General features: G+C 35.9%; 1 protein-coding gene across 2 annotated transcripts in view; it reads right to left on the bottom strand.

The window, feature by feature from the left end:
• Positions 1-27,711, bottom strand: part of GRIK2 (glutamate ionotropic receptor kainate type subunit 2) — a 518,606-nt gene that overhangs the window by 156,439 nt on the left and 334,456 nt on the right. For both annotated transcript variants that reach the window (XM_026726676.2, XM_087913718.1), the window contains exons 10-11: positions 21,363-21,569; positions 88-311 (exon numbers count right to left, since the gene is read on the bottom strand). In XM_026726676.2, coding sequence (XP_026582461.1) covers positions 88-311; positions 21,363-21,569 — 431 coding nt within the window. The remainder of the gene's footprint in view (positions 1-87; positions 312-21,362; positions 21,570-27,711) is intronic.

Here is a 27,711-nt window from a genome sequence, read left to right on the forward strand (position 1 = left end):
AAGAATTTGTGACTTTTGACAATTATTGTTGAAGAGGGGAAAAAATAATAACAATTGCCAAAAAAATCACAAGGTGTGACATGTTACCTGGCTATGACAAAGAGCACACAACTGACACCCAAGTAAGCCAGCAGAATATACATCCAGATATCAGGGGAGAGAGGATTCAGGAAGGAGAAGACACCCGGGTTTGTACCATTGGGCTTGTGGTACAAAATACTTATTCCGAGAGTCATAAAGGGCTTGGAAAAGTCGATGACCGTCTCTCGAACATACGTAATAGCCAGGGGTGCAACTGCAAGGTCAGCTTTCTGTTTGCAAAGGAAAATGAGAGAGAGAGAGAGAGAGAAAGAGAGAGAGAGAGAGAGAGAGAGAGAGAGAAAGAGACACAGAGAGAATAGACGGTAAGTCAAAAACAGTCGGAAGAAGTAGGCAAACAAATTAAACAAGATTTTACATATGGAAATCTGTCTTGGTAACCAGTACGCTGAAATTTAAACCCTGCTTTTGGCCCTTCTCCTCTTCCTCCTCTGATAAAATGGTCAACATTTACTGTTACTCTTTTTTGAAGAGTTCTGAATGTAGGTGTTGACAAATGAAGTTAACACTCTAGAGGAAAAAATACATAGGAAAAATATTATACGTGGAATTATTTCTACTGTGTCATACTACATATGCATTTTGATTGCTTTGTTTTTTAAAAAAAATATATGTTGGAGAAGCCATCTCGGAAATATAAGGTGTGTTAAATTTATATGCTTATTGTTTTATTAAATTGAAGCTTTATTCTGTTATGATATTTCTCTCTCCCCTCTTAGATATGCCTGGGTCAAGACCTTTCTCTCTTTTTTTGTACCTAACTAGCTAAAATCAGCCTCAGGAAGCATGTCATGTCATCTGAGATGAAACATGTAGAATACTTTAACCTTCACGCAATAATTGTTGGACATTTGTTTATTTTGGAAAAAAATATTATTCTTTTGTAGGCTAGTTTTGGCAAGATGTTGGTTTTATTTATTGGATGAGTACAATGTTTTGATTATATTTTTAGTATGCAGTAAATTACTTTTATCTGATTCTTTCTAAGCCTCTGTTAGGGCAACTCAAGGTCAAAATAGAAAAGAATGCCCCAAGTAATAAGAATATTTTCAAAAACGCTTCTATCAGAAATCTGTATATATGGCAAAAGTTGCATTTGAAGATACCATAAATGGGAATGCTCATGAAGATATCTTTTTTAAAATATGTCCCAAATCATGGGTTTGAGGAAAAATAAGTAACAGTGATAAGAAAACTAATATACTCAATGAACTACAAGCCAGACAGCTCAAGCTCTCTCATCTTGCACTGAAACAATATTCTAATGTAAATATATAAAATTAGCACTAACACGGCTCAATAATTATGAAAATTAATAACTTTAAAGCAAATGGATTGCAGCTCATGGCCTGTGGTCTTATGTCCTGCCTTGATGGAGTACTTGATGGTGGTCTGATGTTGGGTTCTATTTGACTTGATGAGTTACAAATTTGAAAGAAAAAATATGTTAAACTTCATCCAGATTATGAAAGATAATCACAACATTTTGGTGAAGTTTTGCCATTTTTACTTTAAAATATGTCTATTTATAATTTAAAATATGATACCATCTTGAGCTACATGAATGTTTTTCAGGGCCACTCATTCTTTACAAAATATAAATGACAAAGATTTTCTCTGTATATCACATAATATTTTTCACCCGACAGTTAATTACTTTGAATCACATCCTTGCTGACATTTTGATTTAGACCTCTGTTACCATGCACAATACTTGGCAAGTTATAGTGTCTGCAGCCTCAAAATATATTTAAAAAATAGCTTGTGTTCTGACTTAATAAGCCCTCTTCTTTTAAGAACAATGATTAGTTGCACATAACTCTACATAAATTGCCACTTCCTGTCTTTTTTTAAAAAAAGGTAATGAAAATACAGTGGAAATATAGGAAGGGTGAACAATCCCTTGTCACTATGAAACTCCCACTGCCTCATTTGTATTCTTTAGCAGTGGTATCTTTCAATTGCCCATTCTTGTTTTGGAAACTAGTTTCACACATCACCCTAAGCCATGATTTTTAAATTAGTGAATATTGATCAAGTCATAGTTCACAAATGAGCTCCATATTACACCAAAATTTAAGCATAATATTTATCTGCTCTTGCTTTCTGCCAAGTTTGATGTTAAAGCATTTTTTTAAAAAAATGTATGCAACATAGACCTTTCCCAATTTACATACAGAAATGTTAGCAGAACATTATTGATTCATGGCCTTATTTGTACTTAAAGTTCATAGTACAACCAAGTGATATAATGTTCTTATCTACATTATCTCAAGTTGTTGTGCACATATTAAAGCCTAAATACCAGAAGTTGGATAAATGCAGAGTAATACATTCCCTAATTTGAATTTAAGCAAGATTTAACAGTTTGGCGGGAATGGAATAGTTTGAAGAGAAGGTTGGTTTTTTACTAAAAGTATTTCTAAGGCAGTTCAGCGAGCACTATGCTCTATTGTTGACCATAAAAGCTATGTATGGCTTCCAGGAAAAGAAAGAGTAGTTGACTGATACTTTACACACTATTATGATAAATATTGGAGGGTCCCCTAATATTCTTGAAAGTCATGTCCTTAGATGGGGTGGGAGTAAAGAATCCAAGAGAAACTTAATGCACCCATTCATCACATTTTCATTCTTAAATCCTTTGTTGATCACAGACTGTTCATGTTATAAACTAGTCCCTGAGATGATAAATCTGGGATTTTCTTTTAAAAAAATAAAATATAAAAAACAAAGCAGAAAGGAAAAATTGCTGATGCAGTTAAACAAGTAAATTACCAGCAGATCATGGCACGCATATATTAAAGCTCATCAGAATGTGTAATATTTAGTTGTTCAATATGACTTGAATAAGGAAAACAAGCATTACCCTGTAATGGCTTATGCTGCAACTCTATTAATGTTTAATTGAACATCAGTGTACAGAATTAAAAGAAAACCAAATGAATGTCATCTATTCTAAATAGTTTTTTCCCCTTCATTTTACCATGCAATTCTGTGTACAGGAATCAATTGCAGCTATGGAGCTTTTATTTATTTTGCATAAAGATATATAAACTAATCATTTAGATGGCAATTTGAAAGCAGCATAGATAGACAAAAATAAGCCCATCTGCCTTCTAACTTGACTTTGACCCTGTATTTTTCTTAAAGCCAATGAAAAATCTAAAAATCTAAAATGATGTCCATTTTACTAGTTTAAGGAAGTTAACTTTACTTAAGCTAAAGGGACTAAGATAAATTTATTGCATTTATTTGGTCAATAAAAACCATATGCATAAAATACTAACTAGAAAACAAATTTTATATGTCCTTGGCAGAAAGTACAATAATATCTTAACCCATTTGCTCTACTAATGAACACTAATCTAGAGTCAATTGATACTGCAACATTCCTTCATATGTAGGACTAAATGGACAAACAAATACTGAGAGCAGGTCTCTATAGTCAATTCTACCAGTTACTGGAAAAATGCAGGCGAAATCATGGAATTTATTCTGTTATTTTCATTCATTCGCCAGTGGTGTGCATCAATGCTTCTTTAAATTTTCATAACTCATGATGTAGTTCTCAGTGATAGTATCTAACCAGCATGCTTTTCAAATTACTTTTGATATTTACAGACATCAAAACTGTGTACAATTATTTTCACCTGCTCATTCCTTGTTTAAAAATATTTAAATTTCAGCTTCATGGTTAGTTCTTACAGCGAGGACTGCTTCACATCATCTATTATTGAATTGTTTTTATCCAACAGATGACTACATAGTACATACTGCTATATCTGTGAATCATGATGTCTGATATTGGACTGAATGCCCAACATAAAGTTTCTGTGTATTCTCACTAATAAGTAATGGCAATGTTAATTTAATTATTTGTATCCTGCCTTTATTATTTTCACAAACAACTCAACAACACATTCAACACACCTCCCTCATCCTTTTTTTCCACAACAACAACCCTGTGAGGTGAGTTGGGCTGAGAGAGGGTGAGTGGCCCAAGGTCACGCAGCTGGGTTTCATGGCTAAGTGGGTCTTACTTTCTAGTCTGGTACCTTAACCACTAGATCAAGGTTTTCCACCCTTCAGTCCATGGACTGGCTCCGGTCCATAGCATGCCAGTAACCGGGTCATACAAACAAGCAAAGCCCTTTTGCAGGATGGAGGCAGAATGCAAAACCACTTCCCCTCTATCTGGTCTATGGAAAAACTTTTCTGTACAAAACCTGTCCCTGGTGCCCAAAAGGTTGGGGGCTACTGCACTAGACCAAACTGGTTCTCTAATAGCTTGGTCAGGAAACAAGTTTCCTTCTTTTATATCTGTTTGGAATTTTACAATATAGGTTTAGATTTTGTTTAGGCTGCTTACTTAACAAAGCGAATGACATTGGCAACATTAGGATTTCCATACAAATCTATAAACTCAGTGATATTTTCCATTATGACCGTATCTTTACACAGCACTACAATATGACTTGCTATCAAAACTGTTATAATAGCTAAAGATATGGCTATACTAACAAAAACTGTACAGAATAACCATATGATATGTTTGCTGCCAGTAACGACCACTAAGAAACCCATTGTTATATAAAGAAAAAAATGTTCAACTATTTAAAATATGATACAAATTGTTTCAATTGCTATTTTGGAGAGGTATAAATACCAAATATTTTCCTATTATTTTAAAGGCCCTGGGTTATTCCATTGCAAACTACAATTTTTAAAATCTATTTATTCATATTATTCTTTTAACCTGCTTTTATTATTTTTATAAATAACTCAAGATGGCAGACAGAAGGTAACTGGCCAAAGTCACCCAGCTGGTTTCATGCCTAAGGCAATTCAGAGTCTCCTGTTTCTGGCCTAGTATCTTAACCACTCGACAAAATTGCCTCTTACAACTAACTAACTTGAGTGAAAACTAGTTTCTTATAAGCATCTTAACATATCCCACACCTCCTATTTAAGTATAGATTAGTCTGATTTCATCTATTGATAGGATGATTTGCTATTTATATAGCTACAAATACCATTAAACTTTTTAAAAGGGTGGGTTTTTTTCAGATTAAGCTAATTTAGAAAAACATAAACAATTTAAATGTGCTTCCAAATTACTTTAATTCTCAGTGTAAAGTTATTAAAATTGTTTAAATATACAAAATAGCACCATACAATGTAACGGGTCTCTTGAGTCCAGAATTATCAACCATGTATTTGTGTTTTTAGTAATTCAGCAGAGGGTTGGTTTGTTTGTTTTGCAGTATTCAGTATTTTGCTTGTATTCAATTGCATTAGAAATAAGTTAATGATGTATAAAATGAGAATGAATGCAATCTTAAAAGGTTATTTTGCTGTACTTCAGGTACTCTCTTACCAATACTTACTAAATAATCATGCTTAGAATTTTAATACAATGAAAGAAAAAGGCTACATAAAGAAGCATTTAGATAGCCATATCTAAAAAATGTAAGTATTTATATAATCTAGTAATAAGAATAATGGTTAAATTCACAGTCTTGTAACAATTAAACAAGCAGTGGTCTTGTTGATTCATTCTTCCCCAATCTTTAATTTAGTTATGGAAAATAACAGGAAATCCAAGTCTTCACGGATTTCCAAAGGGAAGGAGAGTGGGAGCCAGTGTCCATTCTGGTGGGAGACTGCTCCAAAGGCTAGGGGCAATGGCAGAGAATGGTCTCTTCCTGGAGCCCACCAGTTGAAATTCTTTAACTGGCAGCATCTGCAACGAACTCTTCCTACCTGGCCTAGTGAGATAGGTCAATATAATGGGACAAAGATGGTTCTGCAAGTAACCTGCCACCCTGCCATGTAGGGCTTTAAAGGTCATAATCAATATCTTGAATTGGGTCCAGAAACAAATCTGCACCTAAGGCAGTTCATGAAGTGGAGGTGTTACATGCGCCATCCTAGGGGTGCCCAAGACTATTCGTGCAGCCACATTCTACACCAGCTGAAGCTTTCAGATACTTTTCAAGGATAGGCCCATGTAGAGCATGTTACAATAGTCCAGATAGGAGATGAGTAAGGTAAGAGTGAGTGACAGAAGAGCCTTCCTATCCAGGAAGGGGTATAAAAGATGCATTATACAAAGCTGAGCAAAGGCTTTCCTAGCTACAGCTGCCACCTGCTTTTTGAGCAGGAATCATAAGTCCTGTCCAAGAGATTAGTGCAACAGTCAACTGTTTATGATAGCTCCAATCTTTCTTAGAGGAAATTTTCAGAAGGTGATGGTTGCTGGTTTTTGTTAACAAATAACTACAGGCTTACAGGGAATCCATCCTGACCTTCATTACTGTTAAGGTTTATGCAGGATTTTGGAATTTAGCACCATTAATATATTTATGACATCCAACTCAGGAACTTTCATAATGAATAATGAAGCCCAATCTAAGCAATTCTCTGCCTTGCTCAGAATCTGCATCTTCCACTCCTGTTCCTAAGCATCCATAGGAATTGACACAAATACCTGCTTACAATCATTCTCAGTAAGGTTGGGATTTTCTTGGAATAATATAATCAATAGTGACTCTGGTTCAACTTGCAAACTAGCCAGCAACATTATTGGCAGAATAGCAGATATATATATTAAAATAATTAATTTTCAATTAACTAATATAAATTGATATAGCAAGAAAATATTTTGGGGTATATTTATTTAAAAAACAGAATTTGTATGGATAACTGCAGGTCTCATAAAGTATAACAATACCTACAACTAAAATACAAAATGTTCCTTTCTATTAACATTCTATGTGCTGCAATGAAAACAGTGGGAAAGAGATGCAAATAAAACCATAGACAAAGCAGCATATCAGTCTAATACATAAATAGATATTGGCGCCAAAGGAACCAGTGATTCATTGACAATTTGTGACAAATACCAGATTTGTCAGAATGATGAAAGTATCCTCACAGTTTTGGGATGCAAGTTCTATCCTTCCTGGGCATTCATGAATATAGATAAGGTCAGAGCTAGCATCACTCTGACTCCCCTTATCTGACTTCTGTCAAAGCAACTGGTGGTCTCACCATGAATCGTGTGCAAATCTTTAACCTAATTCCTGAAATTAGATTTTCCCCCAAACTGCATGTCTACTGTCAAATCTAAAGAAATTTATGTTTGGAAATGCTAGACAAATCTCTTCTTTCAACTGACACAGAACTTGATTGTTCAAAATAAATGTACATGATAGTAAGAGTCTTTTAAATTTCTCTGAGGACACAGAGCACAAAAATGCAAAGTTAAAACAAAGCTTTGGCCTGCATACAGCAGGTAAATGATACATTAGAGACTGTTTGCCATCACCAAAGTCAATCTAGTAAGGGCAAAACCAATTGGCTTGTTTGAGTTATAAAAAATAGCACTGAAGATTTTTAAAAATATGATACAATTGGACTATACAATGAAAAAAGTCAGAGCAATCTTTTCTGATTTATTACATATCTATTTCCTATATCCAGCCAACAGATATCAGGGCTAGAAGAATAGGAATATCATGGAATTGGCAACTTGAACAAGAAAAAAAAAGTTCCCAAAGAGAATACCAGGCACTATCACATTTATATATACCATAGCACAGGGTTAAAAAAATTTAATGTGCCAATGGCTAAAAATTAACAGTTGACTAAATTGTGCTCAAGAAAGAACAATGGCTAATGATTTGATTAGTTAGCATTTGGAGATATGTCTTAATAAATCTCCAAAAGCTAACATAAAATATTTAATTTAATATAATTGATAATGGTTTCTTGTAGAGACAAAGTTCAAGCATGAAGCAATCACGCTAAAACTAATGTTAAATAATTTGTATGACACAAAATACAAACACAATCTGAACAGGTAGCCTTCAAAGAGCTAAGACATACAGCAAAAGGAAACAATTATGCACATCTTGAAAAAGACAGTAATAAAATAAGCATTATGAAATAATTTTAAAAAGCAACCAATGTAAAGACAAAATTGAATACAAAAGCTCAGGTTCTATTGTTTATATTGATGTTTGAATGTCTGATGCTTGTCTAACCAATTATGGTTAATAAGTGATATAACTGAGCAATCTATATCAATCCATATTAAACAAACAAAAGTTAAATGGTAAGAAAATAGCTCTGATAAAAATACTTAGTAGTTATCAAAATTAGTGCTGGTGATGCAGTTCTTTTTTAAAAACTTAAATGGTTTTAATTCTCTTTAGTCTTTGCAGCGATTTTTTGTAAAGTGGCTTTTTTAGAACAAAAAAAATTTATAGACTGAAGTAGACTGCAATCTTGAGAAACTTCTATGTTTAACTTGGTATATATGATGTCTGCATGCATGTTTATTATATTTTATATTTATTATATAATAAATATATAATATATAATATTTACTGTATTATTAATTTTTTATTATTATAATATTAAGAGGAGAGATGGGTGGCAAACAAATTTAATAAATAAATTATATACAATATAATGTATATTTTCAGAGTTTTAATGTACATATTCAGGGCTTTCAAAAGAATCCTGTGGGTTGATAGAAACAAAAGCCACAGCATTAGTGTATGGAGTCTTCAATTTTGTGCTTCTCATTGTTCATATACTAATGCTGGGAGTGTGAGGAATAAACTAGAGCAAGCATGATTTAAAAGAAATAACAGTGGGATGATTCCCATGATGAGATTATAGCAACAGAAGGCTGCATGTTGTTAAAAATAAGGATAGAAATAACAGAAAAGCAGGATATATATATGGAATTCAGCTTTGTTTGGGTATTTTCCCACGTCATTATAGCTGTGCTTTTAAAGTTGTAGCAACATTTCGGCAGAATCTCATCTGCCATCATCAGGCTTCTGTATTGTGGTCGTCTGTGAGTCAGACTTTCACAGCCATTTCAGTTTTAAATTTGGGGCTAGCCTACTGCTGTGCCAGAATGGTTTTTTCTTCATCCTGATTGGTTGGGAGTCTTGGTCTGTGTTTATTGGTCTCGGAGTTCGCTGTGTTCTGTTTGATTGGTGTTTCTAATTTCGTAAGTTTTCATGGGTACTTACATGTATGGTACTCAGCTTTGTTTGGGTATTTTCCCACGTCATTATAGTTGTGCTTTTAAAGTTGTAGCAACGTTTAGAAACACTAATCAAGCAGAACACAGCAAACTGCAAGACCAATAAACACAGACTTGGGTAATGGTTTGTGTGATGACCTTGTGAGATTTATTGCTGTGGTATCCTTGGTCCTGTGCTGTAATATCCTGGGTCATTTGCTCTGTTGCAACTTCTTGAGTTCTTGTGGTATAATTTCCTGAGTTTTCTGATGTGATATCCTGAGCGGGTGGCCGTGATGTAGCATTCTGGGTTTTAGTCTGGCTTCGAGTTTGGGGTCTGGATCTGTTTTCTTGGCGTGTGTCAGCTTGTTTGGTTTTGGGGTCAAGGGGTGTGACAGCTGGCGAAGCAGCCATGGTCTGGTTTCTGGATGGTGGTTGTCCTTCGTTTATAGGATGGGCTTGGGCCTGGGTCTGATGAGGGGGATTGGCGGTGGTGTCCCATGTTGTTTTGGGTTGGGTGTTGGTTTTCGTGGCTGGGACTCATTTGTTGGTGAGGGCTAGCTTCCAGATGTCTGGTAGGTGGGAGGTATTGTCCCATCTATTCATGTTATGGGGGTGTTTCTCTATCTCGATGGCTTCCCTGATTATTCTCTTGCTGGAGAGTTCAGTTTTGGATATTAATTTGGTTCCTTCGAAATTAATTTCATGTCCTGTGGGTTTAAGGTGCTGGAAGAGGGAGGAAGTATTTTCTTCTCTTCTGACTACATTTTGTGTTCTGCAATGCGTGCATTTATTCTCCTGTTGGTTTGTCCAATGTATTTGGCTGGGCAATTGTTGCATGGTATTTCATAAACTCCTTGGTTTTCTAGCTGGATCTTGTCTTTGGGGTTTCTTAGGATGTTGGCTATTTTTTGGTCAGTGTCAAAGGCTGTCCTGATATTGTGTTTGTGGAGAATTTTGCTGATTTTGTCTGTGGTGCCTTTGATGTTGGGGAGGAGTGTGATACCGTTGTCTTGTTTGTGTCTTAGTTTTGGGGGGGTATCTCTTTTCGGATTAGGTTGGTGATTGTTTTTCTTTGGAATCCATTGGAAGTTAATACTTTAGTGAGGGTGTGTAGTTCTGTTCTCAGGTGGTCTTTGTCAGCTAGGCGTTTGGTTCTGGATGAGGGTCTTGGCTACAGAGTTGATCTGTGCAGGGTGGTGATGGGATTGTGCATTTAGGTAGCAGTTGGTGTGTGTTTTTTTCCAGTAGATGGTGTGTCCGAGGGAGCCATTGTTTTTTTTGTAAATTAGGACGTCCAGGAAGGGAAGTTGGTTGTTGGCTTCTGCTTCCATGGTGAATTGTATTTTGGGGTGTAGGTTGTTAAGATGTGTGAGGAAGTTGCCCAGTTTTTCTTTCCCATGTGGCCAAATTACAAAAGTGTCATCTACATATCTAAGCCAGAGTTTGTGCTTGTGTTTGGATTTATCTAGAGCATTGGTTTCAAAGTGTTCCATGTATAGGTTATCGATGATGGGTTAGAGGGGTGATCCCATGGGTGCTCCTTCTGTCTGTTGGTACCTTTGTCCATCGATGATGGGTTAGAGGGGTGATCCCATGGGTGCTCCTTCTGTCTGTTGGTACCTTTGTCCATTGTGGATGAAGTATGTGTTGGTTAAGCAGTGGTTGGTCAGATCTAGGATGTGTTTGGGGGGAGTTGTATTTGTTTTGGATGGCTGTCAAGGCTTCTTTGGTGGGTACTTGGGTGAAAAGGGATATGACATTGAAGCTTACGAGTAGGTTGCTGGGTCGTAGGTTTTGTTTCTTTATTGTTTCTATGAAGTGGAAGGAGTTTTGTACATGTGAGGTCATGGATTCTGTGTAGAGCTGGAATTGTTTGGCGAGAAATTTGGCAAGATTCTGTAGAAGTGAGCCTATGAAGCTGACTATAGGTCTGAGCTCCGATCACAGACTGCTTACACTGACATGAAGCTGAAAGCACCAGCCTGAGGATGGCGAGTGGGACCTCACCGAAACATCACCAAGATACTCTTAATCTTACATGGGAAAAGACCCAAACACACCTAGACCTAAGTAATGAGGAAAATAAGAAAAATACTGTTGTTGGTGTCTCCTCCAGGAAAGGAAGAGATGTGACTAACCCCTCTCAGAAACATTCTGCAGATCTTTCAAAGGGGCATGAAATCATAATGTTAATTTGTGAGATGATAACAACCAGAGTTAGAGAAACAAACAAATTCTGTATAAAGGAACTTTTTTTAATGAAAAATCTTACAATCTTTTTTCTTCACATATAATAATAATTTTGTCTCTTACTATATTTGAAACCTAATTATTTTACTTAATAGGTCCTAATCCTATCTCAATGGATCTGTTATCCATAACATTACCCTATCATCTCTATGGTTTCTATTATTTAACTCTCTCTATTTATCTCTCTATAGTTTTCCATTTTGTATTGTGCAATTCTATGTTTTATATGTTTTATCTATAATCTGCAACTGTTGGTTTTGTGTTGTGGTTCCTGTGCTGTGGAATCTTTCACTTCCCCGAAAGATGACTTCATTGCTTCTCAACTTCCAAGAAGCCCTGAAGACCTGTTGTGCCAATCAGCCTGGGGTCCCCAGGAGATGGGTGAGCTAGCTTCATTAGTTTTAATGTTCCTTCCTCTATTATTCTTGTTTTAGCTGCTTTTGGGTTTTTAAAATGTTTTTGTATTCATTCTTTCAGTTTTGTTGTACACCACTCAAATCCATTTGCTTGTAACATCTATATAAATTAGATAAATAAATAAATAAAAAAAACTTTATAATAGCATATATAATAGCATTCATAACTTTGGTTTCTTATCTCAAGGGGCTGACAATAACTGAGCCACTTCTAAATGTTATCTGACAGCTCTTTTTTTAGGGTGGTTTTTTTTTTAATGCTCCAGGCCCTTTGGTTTAGGTGACAGAATTTGCTTTTTTCTTTAGGCAACAGTTTCTCCATCAAGGTCATCATCCTTATTCTCTATACCACTCCAATCAGTTATTTGGCTTCTTTTTCCCAAAAAACCCAGAAATATTAAGCTGAACTCTTATAAGGACCTCACAGCAGGGAAGATGAAGAGAAAATGTGTACAAAATGGTGGAAGTACCTAAAGCAGGAAATAGTAACACAGCCATGAAAATTCCAAGGAGGCAAAAAAAATAGAATATAGAAAAAAAAATTAAAAAATAGTTTAACAACAATCTGAAAGGAAATGTAATAGAAGTGAAGTGGAAATGGAAAAGCAAGCCTTATCACAGCTTATAGATGATATGAGCTTATAGTTGATATGAGTTCAGCAAGTTTTAAGATCCTGGGGATGGGGGAAGGCAGGATATCAAACTAATATATCAATAATTAAATATTATATGAACAATTGTTTCACATAGGAAATTGTTTAGCATTGTATCCAAACTAAAACATCTAAGGAATTTAAAATTAATGCAACATAATGGCGGTGATGGTACTGCTGGTTAAAGTTAAAGATTCCTTCCTATCAAACATCATTCTTGCTAACTGTATAGATACACCTATGTAATTTTTATGGCAATAATACAGAAGCATTTTACTATTGCTGTTTTCTGAGATGTTCCTAGCATATATTTTTAGTATTTCTTAACGGTTCTCCAGCCAAGTACAAAACAGTTTAATTCTTTAGCTAGAGTCAGGTAGAACATCTAATTTCTACCACTTGGTATGATAGTGGTGGGCTAGATGAGAACAAATATGCTTAAGGCTGACAACTGGTAAGGAAGTAGTTCCAGGATCTTCCAAGAAAAAGAGAGAAAGAGAAAATAGCCAAGCTCAGAGAGCAACAAGAACCTCATCTTCCAAAAGAAATTAGTTATTCTAGATGGCATTGCTTTCCCTTTGCGGGAATTATTCTAGAGAATTTGTTATTAAAAACCTAAGAAGCTTTTGGGAACAATTTCAATTTTTACAACTACAACTTTTCCTGGGCAGAACAGGACTTACCACAGCATTTTATGTACTGGTAACCTCAGGGATGGATTACTGTAATATACTCCATATGGCACTTCTCTTCAGAGTTTGTTTTACAGATTTCAGTTACTATAGAGTCCTCTAGCTAGGTTATTCATTGGAGTTTCTTAGCATGTAGATATATTAGCTATGCTGAAGACTTCACTGGCTATTGATCAGCTGTCCAACTGTTGGTGCTGATTTATAAATGGCTTAGAATTTGATTCTATAAGGAACCACCTATTTCCATATAGGTCTACCCAAACTTGATTTTTTTGATAACTGTTGCTGTAAAAATGTGAATATTCCTTGTAGTTATGTCTTCCTTATAGAGCACTGTTCCAATGTAGACCAGGAAGTCTTCTACTAAAAGTATGTTGTATTAAATTAAACTAAAATAAACTGCAAAATTAAAAATAAACTGTAAATTAAAGTTATCTGCTCATGGAGCATTCTTTTGATTTTCTTCTTTACTTTTCATTGGCTGCTCTGGTTATGACTTATTAAATAACTGATGATATTACTGTTTTTACTGTTGTTTTATCTGTTTTAAATTTAAATATTTCTATTTTGCTGCCAAGAAATGCAAGAAGGATAAAACCATCTCTATCAAGCTATTCTTATTTGGATTAACTTCATTTCTTTATTCCAAAGCTGAGCTTTTCTGGTTCTTAGATTCATAAGAAGGGAAAATGAAGAAATTATTCTTCATAATATTCCAAAATGTTTAGGAAGATTCATTCAGACAGTCATTTGAAACAAATACAATAAGTGAATCTAGTTCCCAATTCCTTAAGCCAAACAAGGAGAATGGAAGAGCAATGGTATTGGATGATGTTGAAAAGTGGAAGAAAATCGACTTAGTCATACTATGTCTTTCATTCAGTTACAATCTCATTAAATAATTCCAGACAGAAGTGAAATTCAACTTTATGCTGAAGTATCTAGAACTGGTTAGTAATCCACTTAACAATCAGTTCCAGGCTATTCACCATGAATTTGATTAGCACATTTAATCAGTGGGCCCTGAAATGCAAGTTTGAAGTAAACAAAAAATTTCTGAAGTTGCTTGACTCAAGAATAGGTTTCTGTTTATAATTAAGTTACTTTGAGTTAATAAAGTAAATGCAATGGCAATTGCACTATAAAGATGTATAAAAGTGCTCTTCGGTATAATTGAAAAGAGCTGAGGTATTAGGAATTGTAACTGTCATTCTCAGCAGTGATTTATTAAAAAGAAAGTGCTGTGAGACATGACATTTGCCACAGATGTAGTTGTCACATGTGCAAATGTTTATTTTTCTGAACCAGCTTGGAGTTAAAATCCAGTGTGAATACTTTATTATCATGATACCTGAGTCATAAATGATATATTGTTCAACATATGGCCAGCACTATTTATGGGTTTCACAAGTCAGAATCAAATCTTTATTAGATAGGAAGACAAGGAGAAGATGCTCAAATTAATCAGGAAAATATTTTAGATAGGAAGTGGCCTACATGACTGGTGCTGTTTTACCAATAGTGAAAGAAGCAAAATAGTTAATAATTTCTAGTTTTAGTTTACCTCAACAAGGTTTTTGGTTTTTGAAAGTCATGACATTTGTGGAAATCTGCATTTGTTCCTAATTACCCAGATTAACATTCCTAATACACATTCCTATTCCTATTTTCCCCACACTAATAATCCTGTGAGGTGGGTTGGGCTGGTCCAAGGTCATTTAATTGGCTTATGTTATGTTACATTATGTTATGTTACGTTACATTACGTTACGTTACGTTATGAGGCTATTGTTAATTACATTGTATTACAATGTAGCATATATAATATACATACTGTATAGTATAATAATATATGTATATTATTATACTATACGTACATATAATATACATGTAATAATATAACATTATACACAAATGTGTGTATGGATATATGTGTATATAATGTGTGTTTGCATGTAGATAATATATGTGAGTGTGTGTGGGGGTGTTCATTAATTCAAAAGGAATCATAATGACATGGGAAAATACCCAAACAAAGATGAATACCATACATATAAATACCCACAAAAATTTAAGAAAACACACACACACACACACACACACACACACACACACACACATATACCTATATATGTGGATCTTTGGTTATTCGGGAAACTATATATGTATATCAGAAAACAAATACATATATATCTATACACATGTATACATACATACATACATACATACATACATACATACAGTCACATAAAAAAAGAGGAAATTTAAACAAAAACAGAAATGAGGACAAATTGAAACAAATTGCTTGCTAGCTAGTCCCAGAAGAGCTCAGGAGGCTGTATTGATAACCATCTTCATTAATCACTCCCTTGACTTAAAGCAACTACTTCAGGGTGAGATATAAATCAATTTGATTACTTGTGTAAGTGTTCACCAATGTGAGAAATTGGTTGCACAACCTACACCCTCCAGCTGAGTTGTATATATCTTTTAACTAAGCAAAGGCTTTCATTAGGAGGCCTAGGTTTTTTTGACTTCTGATTGTGTGAAACAGGAAAATATAAATTGTGTTGTGGACAGGAAGAAGAAGGAAAGAAACAGCAAGGAGATTAAAAAAAAAAGGAGCCAGGCTATCTAGAGGTTAAGATACCAGGATAGAAACCTGGACAGACTTATAGTTCCATTTGAGGTATGAAAGCCAGCTCGGTGACCAGTCATTCTTTCTCTCTCTGCCTAAACCATCTCATAAGATGGTTGTTACTGGGAAAACAAGAAGATGGAGATATATGTTGGCCATCTTGAGTTATTTATCAAAAAAATAAGTAATAAAGGCAGCATAAAAATCTAATGGATAAGTATATTATAATATACATTGTAAGAAGAACCTCTAAGGATGTGTATCTTTGCTTCTGTGCCCATGCACACATAAATACTTATATCATAATATACCAAAATGCAGAACATTTTTTAAAAAATACATTTTAAAATAAATTTTCTCCAAGTGTATTAATTTTAGCAATTACTATTCTGAAATACATCTGTATTTTTTCCAGGTTCTGTTCTTTAGTTTGTTTTTATTTCCAAAGCTACTTTTCAAAAGGCAACCAGACTTTCTGGGTATTTTCCTTGAAAATGTTTCACTTCTCATCCAGGGGTCGGATTCTACCAGTTTGCACTGGTTCGGTAGATCCGGTTGTTACGATTTCTGGTAGTTCAGAGAACTGGTAAATTGGGCCTCTGGCTGGCCCTACCACTCTCCTTCTTCTCTGTTCCATGCCCAGTAAATGCCTATCATGCATGTGCAACATCGTGCGCATGCACGATATGCCTGCAGCCTGCTTTTGCCCACCCACCAGGGCAGCCATTGCTGCCTGCCTTTTGCTGTGACACGAGCTTCTTCACTGATCTGCCTGCTCACAGGTAAGCCTGCGAGTCATGCTAGCCCTTCCCCCACTGTCCCCAAGCCTCACTGAGCTTCCCACAGCCCCCTCTGGGGCACTGCAGGCCCCCTCAGGGGCTCCCCGGGCCTCCCACAGCCATCTCTGGGACTCCTCAGGCCTCACCCAGCCTACTACTTGCCCCACCCATCCCAGGCCTTGGCTGGCTGGCTAAGCCGCCATGTGGCATTCTCCCAGCTCTCCTTACCACATGGAAGCTGCAGCACAGTGAGCTGCAGGCCTTCAGAAGCCCCCCCCCCCCCAGCCCTCCCAATGTACCGCAATGGACTTGAGCAGCTCCCCTGCCACTGCTGTCACACATGGAGGTCTTTTTCTTTTGGGGGGATTGGGCCTGGTGGGGGTGCTCAAGGCCTACTGCCACCTCTGCCACCGCATGCCAAAGGCTGCCTATTTCCTTTGGGAGGATCAGGGTGGGGAGAGGGTGCTCAAGGCCCCCTGCCGCCGCTGCCACTGCCATTGCCACTTTCACATGCCGAAGGCCACCCGTTTCTTATGGTAGGATCGGGGTGGGGCAGAGGTGCTCAAGGCCCCCTGCCATTGCTTCCGCCACCGCTATTGCACACCAAAGGCCACCCATTTCCTTTGGTAGGATCGGTTGTTAAGAACCGATTGTTAAGAAATTTGAATCCCATTCTTGTTCTCATCTAAGAAGCTTCTTCAGTTCTGTTCATTTCCAAAGCTATTGATGCAGGAAACTTCTTTTGATGTTGTGATGTGTCGTATGCTAAAGTTCTTATTTTATATCCCCCTTTATATTTTATAAAACTATATTTTATAAAAATATAAAGGTGGGATATAAATAAATCAATAAATGTTATGTTGTTCTAATTCCCAACCCCACCCACATTTTTAACTATAAAGGTTATCATTCAGAATTATTTAAATCTTTTACGATTTAAATAAGAAGAGAGATACAGGTGAAACTGAATTAGAATATCGTGCAAAAGTTCATCTCTTTCAGTAATTCAACTTAAAAGTTGAACCTAATATATGAGATGGACTCATTACATGCAAAGCAAGATAGTTCAAGACGTGATTTGTCATAATTGTGATGATGGCTTACAGCTCATGAAAACCCCAAATCCACAATCTCAGAAAATTAGAGTATTACATGCAATCAATAAAACAAGGATTGTACATAGAACAATATCGGACCTCTGAAAAGTATAAGCATGCATATGTACTCAGTACTTGGTTTGGGTCCCTTTTGCAGCAATTACTGCCTCAATGCAGCGTGGCATGAAAGCTATAGCCTGTGACACTGCTGAGGTGTTATAGAAGACCAGAATGCTTCAGTAGCGGCCTTCAGCTCTTCTGCATTGTTCGGTCTCATGTCTCTCATCTTTCTCTTGGCAATGCCCCATAGATTGGTCAGGCAAGTTTGCTGGCCAATCAAGCACAGTTATCCCATGGTCATTGAACCAGGTTTTGGTGCTTTTGGCAGTGTGGACAGGTGCCAAGTCCTGCTGGAAAATGAAGTCAGCATCCCCATAAAGCTTGTCTGTGGAAGGAAGCATGAAGTGCTCCAAAATTTCCTGGTAGACAGCTGTGTTGACCCTGGACTTAATGAAGCACAGTGGACCAACACCAGCAGATGACATGGCTCCTCAAATCAACACACTGTGATGACCCGTCATCTCTCAAAATAACCCCAAACCCAAAACATACATTCAAGTCCGGTAATGCCTTCAGCTTAACTTCACTGTTTTATTAGGCACAGTTTAAAGTCACAAAAGTAAATAATGAGGGAAAAAGAAAACCAAAACAAACCACATTGATGAGAGTTCCGAAGCAAGCCAAGATAATTAATCATACACTCCAGGAAGATAACAGGAAGAGTCCATGGGAAGAACGCCAACGAAGATAAACCTCTTTCACAGGAAACATTAAACTTTGACCCCAGCAACTCTGACTACGCAGTTACAAACTTATATACATAGCTCCCAGCTGCAAGCCACGAGGAGAATCATGGTAAACTCCTCCTGAGTAGACCTCGTTTTTCCCTGATCCTCTTCTCTCTGTGTGCCCTAGGATGGATAGGGGATGGGCTTGGATCTTCTTCTGATTGCTCAGAGAGCCTCTGTCCTTCCCCAGCCTCCTCCACCACCTCTGGAGCCATACTCCCACTCCCTGTTGGATGTTCCTCCTCTTCCTCAGAGTCAGTCTCCACCAGGGGCATGACACAGACTGTGGAAACTTCACACTGGACTTCAAGCATCTTGCAGTGTGTGCCTCTCCATTCTTTTTCCAGACTCTGGGTCCTTGGTTTCCAAATGGGATGCAAAAGTTGCTCTCATCAGAAAAGAGGGCTTTGGACCACTGAGCAACAGACCAGTTCTGTGTTTCTTTAGCCCAGATAAGACGCTTCTGACATTATTTGTTGTTCAGGAATGGCTTGACAAGAGGAATATGACATTTGAAGCCCATGTCCAGGATCCCTCTGTGTATTGTGGCTCTTGATGCACTGATTCCAGCCTCAGTCCACTCCTTGTGAAAGTCCCCAACATTTTTGAATGGCCTTTTCCTGACAATCCTCTCCAGGCTACGGTCATGCTGCTTATGCACCTTTTTCTTCCACACTTTACCCTTTCACATAACTTTCTATTAATGTGCTTTGATACAGCACTTTGGGAACATCCAACTTCTTTTGCAATTACCTTTTGAGGCTTTCCCTCCTTATGGAGGGTGTCAATGATGATTTTCTGAACAACTGTCAGGTCAGCAGTCTTTCCCATGATTGTGATTCCTACTGAATCAGACTGAGAGACCATTTAAAGGCTCAGGAACACTTTGCGGGTGTTATGCTTAATTAGCTGATTGGAGTGGGACACTTTAAGCCTAGAATATTGAACCTTTTCACAATATTCTAATTTTCTGAGATTGTGGATTTGGAGTTTTTATGAGCTGTAAGCCACAATCATCTCAATTATGACACATCACAGCTTGAACTATCTTACTTTGCACGTAATGAGTCTGTCTCATATATTAGTTTCACCTTTTAAATTGCACTACTGAAATAAATGAACTTTTGCACGATATTCTAATTTTTCAAGTTTCACCTGTAGGATGGCATTTTTCAAAGTTAGAATTAATTTCTGAAAGTAGCTTGCAGTTATTACTGTCTAAAAGCCATATTAGAATATGTATGTAGGCATTTGGGAGCTAAATGCTAAAGGAGGTTATTTTTGCTTGTAACTTTCAAATGAAAAAAGGGGGAAAAGAAGATATACTGTTTTTTATGTTTGACCTTTGAAAAGAAATTATTTGTACTATTTTTGCTATAGAAAATGTGGACAAAGTTATAATTTATATCTGAATGCAGCCTCTCTCACTCTGAGCCCCTTCAGGTATGCTGTGATTCAGTTTATCTCAACTCCAGCCAACATTTCAGATCAAACACAGTTTATATTACCTTAAATATTATATTAATTCTCTTTGGTTATATAGTATAGCTTAAAATTAAGAATCCAAGATAATATGCTTGACTGGAGACTATATATAACATGTGAATCTAGGAATAACTGGATGGAGAATTGAAAAGGAAGTTTCAAATGGTAGGAAGATCTAATGAGATTTGAAAGCCTCTAAGGAAGTAATTGATTGCCCCATCAAAAATAATAAGCTTAATACAATTCCATTATTTCAAATGAAAAGTATCTATTTGAATGACAGAACCACTTCTTTTTTATTGTTGTATTAAATAGCAACAGCTCTAAGAATCCTTCTTTTATTACCAGTGTTTTTGCTACTGAGTGTTTTTCTAAAGCAAAGGTAAATCTGACAAGACACAAAAAAGCTGAAGACAATTACCTAATTTTCAAGGGGACTAAATTTTGTTTCCAGGAAACCAGATTCAATTGGTACCACCTACTGAGAGAATATGTTTTAAAAGCAATGAAGTGAAGGGATGCCTGACTTACTCGATTATAAACAATTGCTTGTAATGATATCTGTTTTGACTCACATTGAATTACCCTGCTGTTTCAGTATACATTGATATTTCTGTCTAATCTAACACTTTATAGATGATATTTTAAATGGAAGAAGCAGGACATTTCTCAGAACATGCTAATGAAAAGCAATACCACACATTGTGAAGAGTCTATATGAATTCCACTTGGAAACAGAAGTAAGTATAATATTAAAAATGCTTTGTTCCCAAAGTTCCTGAAGTACACAATCATGCACACTTAACTATTCAAGCATTCAAGCATGTTAATTTATAAATGAGTTCCCCTAAGAAACAGAGAAACTGAAACTTAACACTGGATTGGGAAAGGACTTGTAGAATAGGGATCTTACCATGGAAATGTTCTTGTACACCATCAATAGCATAAGAGAATCAGCCCCAGGTGAACTTCTAACCATTATCTCAGTATGTCAATATATTTATATGGAAGAAAGTTCCAATTAACTTTAAAAATGAAAACTACGCATATTGTTGACTACATGATAGTGTTATTTCTGGATTGTAATACCTCACATTGTGGAAGAACAAACATCAAATGCCCAGGTCCATAAAATTCTCCAACAACTAAAGAAGGATGCTAACTAGCACAATTTTAATTTTCTATACACAGCTCTATGTATAGAAATAAAGAACTCTGTAGCTAAAAAGACAAATGATGGTACCAGGATGAGAAACACCTGATTCATCCCATAGACTATAACACAATGTTAGGTAAAAAATGACATATCATGTAGAAAATAAGTTCATAAAGATGAATTCTAAAGTAACTCACATGATCAATTAATTCTCGAACCATGCCATTCCATTGTCCGCTACCATCATCCCGGGCTCCATATTTTCCATCTTCCACCAATCTAATTTCATAGGTAAATCCAAGAAAAGTTGATAGTTCCCTAAGAAGATCGATACAATATCCCTCAAATCTATCATTCCCATATAAAGGTTTATCAGATTTCTTGAACATCACATATGGCTCTTCCTGAAAAAGAATATAAATAGAGAGGAAATAAAATTCAATTATTATTTTTTTAACAGACAAATACTTTTTACAACATCATGAAAATTCAAAAGATTTTCCCTAATACAAGAGTATGTACAAAACTCTTCTCAAATTTCACCGCAACTAACCTCCATTCAGTTATAACACAGTGATATTGCATACACTATCCAGAGAAGATACTCTAGTTTCAGATCCAGCTAGGGTTATGAAAGACCCACCAGAAACCCTAGAGAGATTCTGAGATACAGTAGGTCAGGATAATTATAAATAGCTTTCCTTTTCCCTATCAAATCAAAATTAAGAATCAGGCTAAATATGGTGGTTGGCTGCAACTGAGACTCACATGAAGCTAATAATCTCTGTCAATATCCAGTTGTGACTGCTTTCTAAAACATACTAAACCTGCAAGTTCCTGGAGATATTTAACCAAAATATATGGAATTGCAAACATACCCAACAACAGACAACTTTGGTAATTATTGGATACAGACTATAATATAAAATTTATGCAAAATATTTATCAATTCTAATGTTTACTCATATTCTAGGACCTGTTTCTTGTAAATAAGCAAATGGAAACAATGAAGAATATCTCTTATTCCAATAAAAATAATCAGAAACTATCTTCCATAGAATTATGCTAAACAGTTATGTACAATAGTGGACCAATATAATATATCTATTCCCATAATGGGAACACAGTTGATCACAACGTACCAACATAAAATGCCAACTGATTTCTACCTAGGTTTTCACTGGAAGGAATAAAAATCAATAGGTCAACAAACTCTCTTTGCAACTTCCTTCAATACAGCTGACTCTTACTCTGCAAAAAAAGATTACTATGATAGGCAAGCAATCTCATCAGTTAATCTCAACCTTTGTGGCTTGGCAGCCCGGCTGGGGGCAGGAAGAGGGGAACCAGCAATGGGTCAGTGCGCAGGTATGTGCAGCTCAACTCACTTGAGTGGCAAGCTGGTGTGCTTGCAGATGCATGCACATCTCAACTTGCACAAATTGAGCTGTGCATGCATGGCAGCCACGACTTGTGCAAGTCAAGCTACATGCGCTCATGCATGCCAGCCCACCATTCACATGACCCAATGGCAGCCCCAGTAGTGGGATGTGGCCCACAGATTGGGAACCCCCGAGTTAAGCAATGCCCATGTATTTGTTTTATGGCATCCAAGATTTATTCTCCTTTATAAGTTTCAAATCAGCAAATAATATAAAATAATTACACTCTAAGATTTAGAAGTGCAGCTATGGGAAGGGTAGCATTGTCTGTCTCTTTTTGTGGCTCCTCTTGCTAGAATTTCAGTTTGAAATTGCTCGTGAGCTTTAAATCCTACTGATTTCTAATACTCTAATAATATAAGCTATATTTCCAACTAGAATATATTGGGAGATAATCATTTCAATAAAAAGAATTCAATATTCTTAAAAAGTTGCATGTGGCCTAATACAAGGTAACTTGCCTATACCAGGACAAATATATTTTTGAGATGAGATAATAAGTTAGGAAAGTTTCATACTCCAACACCTTTCAGAGTTGCAGCAAAGAAAATTATTTAGACTTGGTCAGCTTGTCAGCACATACTGATAGTATAGCCCAGTAGAATCCCGCAGAGACTAGACACAATCAAAGATACACTTGGAATTGTTTGTCTGACCAATTTTCTTGAAGAAGTGATTAGAGTCCAAGAACCCATACTAGAATTACTGCAAAAACATTCTGTCAAAAAAAGAGTACAGAACTGATAGCAAGCTTTACCTGTAAGGCTACCATAGGCTTCAAAAAGAAGCATGTGCAGCTTGCATTCCAAGGGGGAATGAATATATATATATATATATATATATATATATATATATATATTATATATATATATATATATATATATATATATATGTTTTCTGAGGTTCTCGGGTATTTATATGTGGATCTTTGGTTGTTGGTTTCTCCGCGTAGGTTCAAGTATCTAGGCACGTTTCGATGAAGTCTCATTCATCATCTTCAGGCTTCTGTCTCCGGCTCTGTGCTTTTCAGAGTAATGTGAGATTGCAGCTGCTTCCTCCTTTAACTGCCAGTGGGGTGGGACTTGATTGGGTGGGGGCTTGGCTGTGTTCTGATTGGGTGGGGTGTGTTCTCATTGGTAGAGGTTTGGTTGTGTTCTGATTGGTTGGGGTTAGCGGTGTTCTGATTGGTTGGAGGCGTGTTCTGTTCAGGTGGGGGCTTGGCTGTGCTCCGGTTAGTCTTAGTTGCTGGGGATTTGAGCTGGTGAGTTGTGATCTTGCTGTTTGGCTTCTAGTTCGTGGTCCTGTTGCATCTTCATAGTGGGTGTCGGTTTGCTTCATGTATGGCTCGGAGGGTTTGAAGTAATCTCACATTACTTGAGTAATCTCACATTACTCTGAAAAGCACAGAGCCGGAGACAGAAGCCTGAAGATGATGATGAGACTTCATCGAAACGTTGCCTATATACTGAACCTACGCGGGAGAAAACCGAACAACCAAAGATCCATATATATATATATATATATATATATATATATATATATATATATATATATATATATATATATATATATATATATATATATAATGTTTGCTCTTATCCCAGTTTAGAAGAATTGTATATATTTCAGTGAGTGCAAAGAATGCATATTTCTAATGAAAGTATGCACCTGATTTAAAAAAGGTAAAAAGGGGAACTGTCCATAAAAATATGTATGAATTTTTGTATGAAACTTCATAAGGAGTTTTAAAAGTATTTGCCAACTAAAGTAGCAAGAGGCAGACTGTAACTTAGCAATGAAAATGGACAATATGTTATTTCTTTCATCTTTAATAGGGAATATTCTTCTGAAGAAGATCTGGAATTCCTCAAGACTCAGCCAGAAGGAATCCCAAGCCCTCAAAAAGTATATCATCTAATCTATCTTGCGGAGAGATATGCTCTGGGCCCTTGGTATTGAGATTCCTAATTATGTTTTCCATGGTTATGAGATGGGTGTGGAATAATTGCCCAGGCATTAGAAGCTGCAAATTCAGTCATCAACCAGCCAAAGGAGTAGACCAAAAAGGCAGTAAAGATAATGTTTACATCTTTTTCAAAGGGCACAATTCATATGTTATTATTTTATTGTGATCAAAAACTTGCAGCCAAATCTATTTATTCTTCCTTCAAACTACTCTGGAGATGCCTCCTATTGAAAAAGAACTGCAAATTAAAAATGAAATGTTCTGCATTCCACTTCCACTTTCATTCTGGAATCACCTTCTTTTAATCTCATCCTCTTTCCAATTCTTCAGCAACCACATATGGATTTTTTTTTAAAAAAAATACTTCCTTAAAGTTCCATTCTGCATGTTGAGAAGCTGTTTTGTGGATCCCAGAGACCAACTAAACTGAATTTATTTCAGAGGTACTGGCTTCTTTTGGATTTTATTAGCTCTTCTCCTTTCTGGTTACCACTTTGTTATTTGCTGTTAAACTATAAAGGACAGGCACTTTGTCCTAGTAATATCTTACTATATTTCAGAACACTTGCCCACTTCTCTGGGCAACAATTCTCTGTATGTCTCCCCACACTAGGATTTTCAACAGAGGCGTCTTTTTGAATGTCAGCACTATCTAAGATGCAACTTGGAAAGCCAACTGGTAAAGACCTACTTAACTGTGGTATCACAAAGAATGTTTATAGTTAGATATTGCACCCTTCTAAGATATAAATGCTTTCTATTTCTTTAACCCACAGTCTCCAAGTTTGTAGCCTGAAACAACTACTTAAACTACTACACCAAACTGGCTTTTGTTACTAAAGGTTATAGGTTGTTATCTAACACGCTGGTCCAATATTAGTGGTAAGCCAGATGTTTTTCAACTTTCCACCTAGCATTAAAAGACAAGGCATGGTCCATAATTACCCAATTGGTTTCTATGTTTAAGGGATAACTGAAACCTGGGTTTTCCCACTCCACATTCAGCATCTTAACACCATATATGTTCACCATCCATAAGCAGCATTTCTTTCTCCTTTACTGATGCCAGGCCCTACAAGGTACTTTTCTTCTGCTGCTGGCATGTTCCTTCTCACAATATATGCCATTTTTTCCATCAAATAGTTTAAGACAGTGAAGAACAAAAACTTCTTTGTTGCTATTTCAGGACAGGTTGAAAAGATTATAATGATAAATATAGTGAGTATTAAAATAAACTTAAATTTATTTTATCTCACTCATTCTTGAGGGCTTTCTTTCTGAGATATAGAATGTATCATATTGAGGTCTGTGGCTAACATACTGTATTTCTGAAATAGAAAGAACTTTGAAATGAAAAATAAGGAGTTGTTGTATATGGAGTTTCTATGTGCTTGGTGAAGACTACACCACTAATTAAGCAACAGTTGTTATTTATGTCTTACAGGGAACCAGAATTTTTCTTCAGATTTTATCAAGGAAACATCCATATTATTATTTTGCTATGATGCAGAACTACCAAAAGAAAACAAATAATTCCTGTATCTATGGAGCTATTATCATGAGAGATACGATAAAAAGCAGTTTAGCATTTCTGTGTTGCAGCCATGTAGACTTATGCTGTAACCAACCTGCCAGTCTTTAAGATGATCTTCTGAACCTGCTGTTCTTCAGAATATAAACAGGATGAGTGGCTCAATAAAAATCCAATCTGTTTTATTGTTCATATTAAGTAATGTCTCCTTCAAGTTAGGTTCGATACCCTGTAACTTCAGGAAAACATCCACACAGTATTTCTGACAACTGTATGCCAAAAATTTCTTCTTTATGTCCTTTCAGGATATTCAACTTCCCACTGTTGTTTATGTAATCCCTGACAATGTCCGATTGAAAAACTGAACCAAGTCTATTTAGTTTCCAGGCCTAGCAAAATATTTCCACTGAGCAAAAAACATACTAATAAATTTTGAGAGGTTACACATTAAAAATAAAAACTGGTGAAAAATTTACACTTTTTTCTTCTTGTTAGACTTTCACTGTAGTAAAAGAATAATTTTGGAGAGTATGGAGATACATGAATGACATTCATATTGTAGATTTAAGAACAGAAATAAATGAATTATAGCAACAGCACACTTTCCCTAAACTGGTGTCTATGCTGCACTAACTCGGCTTTATTGTATATAAAAATGATAATTATCAGATGCTGGTGTGAAAGTATGGCAATTCAATTCAATATATTTGAAGGACATCAGAGTGATAAGGTGCAAGTTAAGACAATGCAGAACTTAAATTGTCTTCAAGCCAGTCCTTAAACAGGGATCCAAGTTTGCATTATTTTTTTAAAGTACAAACATAGTTTAAAAAAAAAATTAAAGCAGACAAGAAAATGGTTAAGATATTTTATATGGAATCTATCCAGTTGGGTACATGATTATTACCATTTTGAGTAAGACAGAGGAGAAAATTGCTCAGTTCAGAATTTAAGTTGCAGGAATAACAACTTTTATTTAGCAGTTCTATTACAAGTTCTATTTCTTATTTAGCACTTCTATTACAAGTTCAGATGTTTCCTTTCTGTTTTTAACACTGCATAAAATTGAAGTATTGCTTAGTTTAAGAAGTGATTGGTGGATGCAGTAGAAATCTGGCAAGAAAAATGTTTTTCCTTTTTTCTATTTTCCCTGTGTGTCCTCGCACAATGTTTATGTGCAACAGGATTGTGTAAAATATTATTTATTTATATTATAATAAAATAAAGTTTCAAGTCATGTCATATTACTTACTCCTCCCCCAAGGACAAATAAAAATAAAACAGCTAATAAATACAGTCTAAAAAGCCTGTGTAAAATGTTTCATTTTTTATCTGTTTCAATCAAAAATGAGATGTATTTGAGCATGAAATAGCCTCTTTTTTTGATTTAGGCACTCAATTTCAAACTTGAAACATTTCCATGATGACCTGACCAGCCCATTTCAAACATATGACAGCTATTTCAAGCTTGAAACAACTGAACTCTAACTGAAATACTGAGTCTCTTAAATGTGATAGGAAAAAAAATCGAACTGAAATAGATTAAATAAAAGTGCTGGAGTTAAACTTTAAAGAGTCTTAATTTTTCTGTATTTAAGGAGTTATTT

The sequence above is a fragment of the Pseudonaja textilis genome, chromosome 1, assembly GCF_049901715.1.
Source record: "Pseudonaja textilis isolate UNSWEBS1 chromosome 1, rPseTex1.2, whole genome shotgun sequence".
Classification (NCBI taxonomy): Eukaryota; Metazoa; Chordata; class Lepidosauria; order Squamata; family Elapidae; genus Pseudonaja; species Pseudonaja textilis.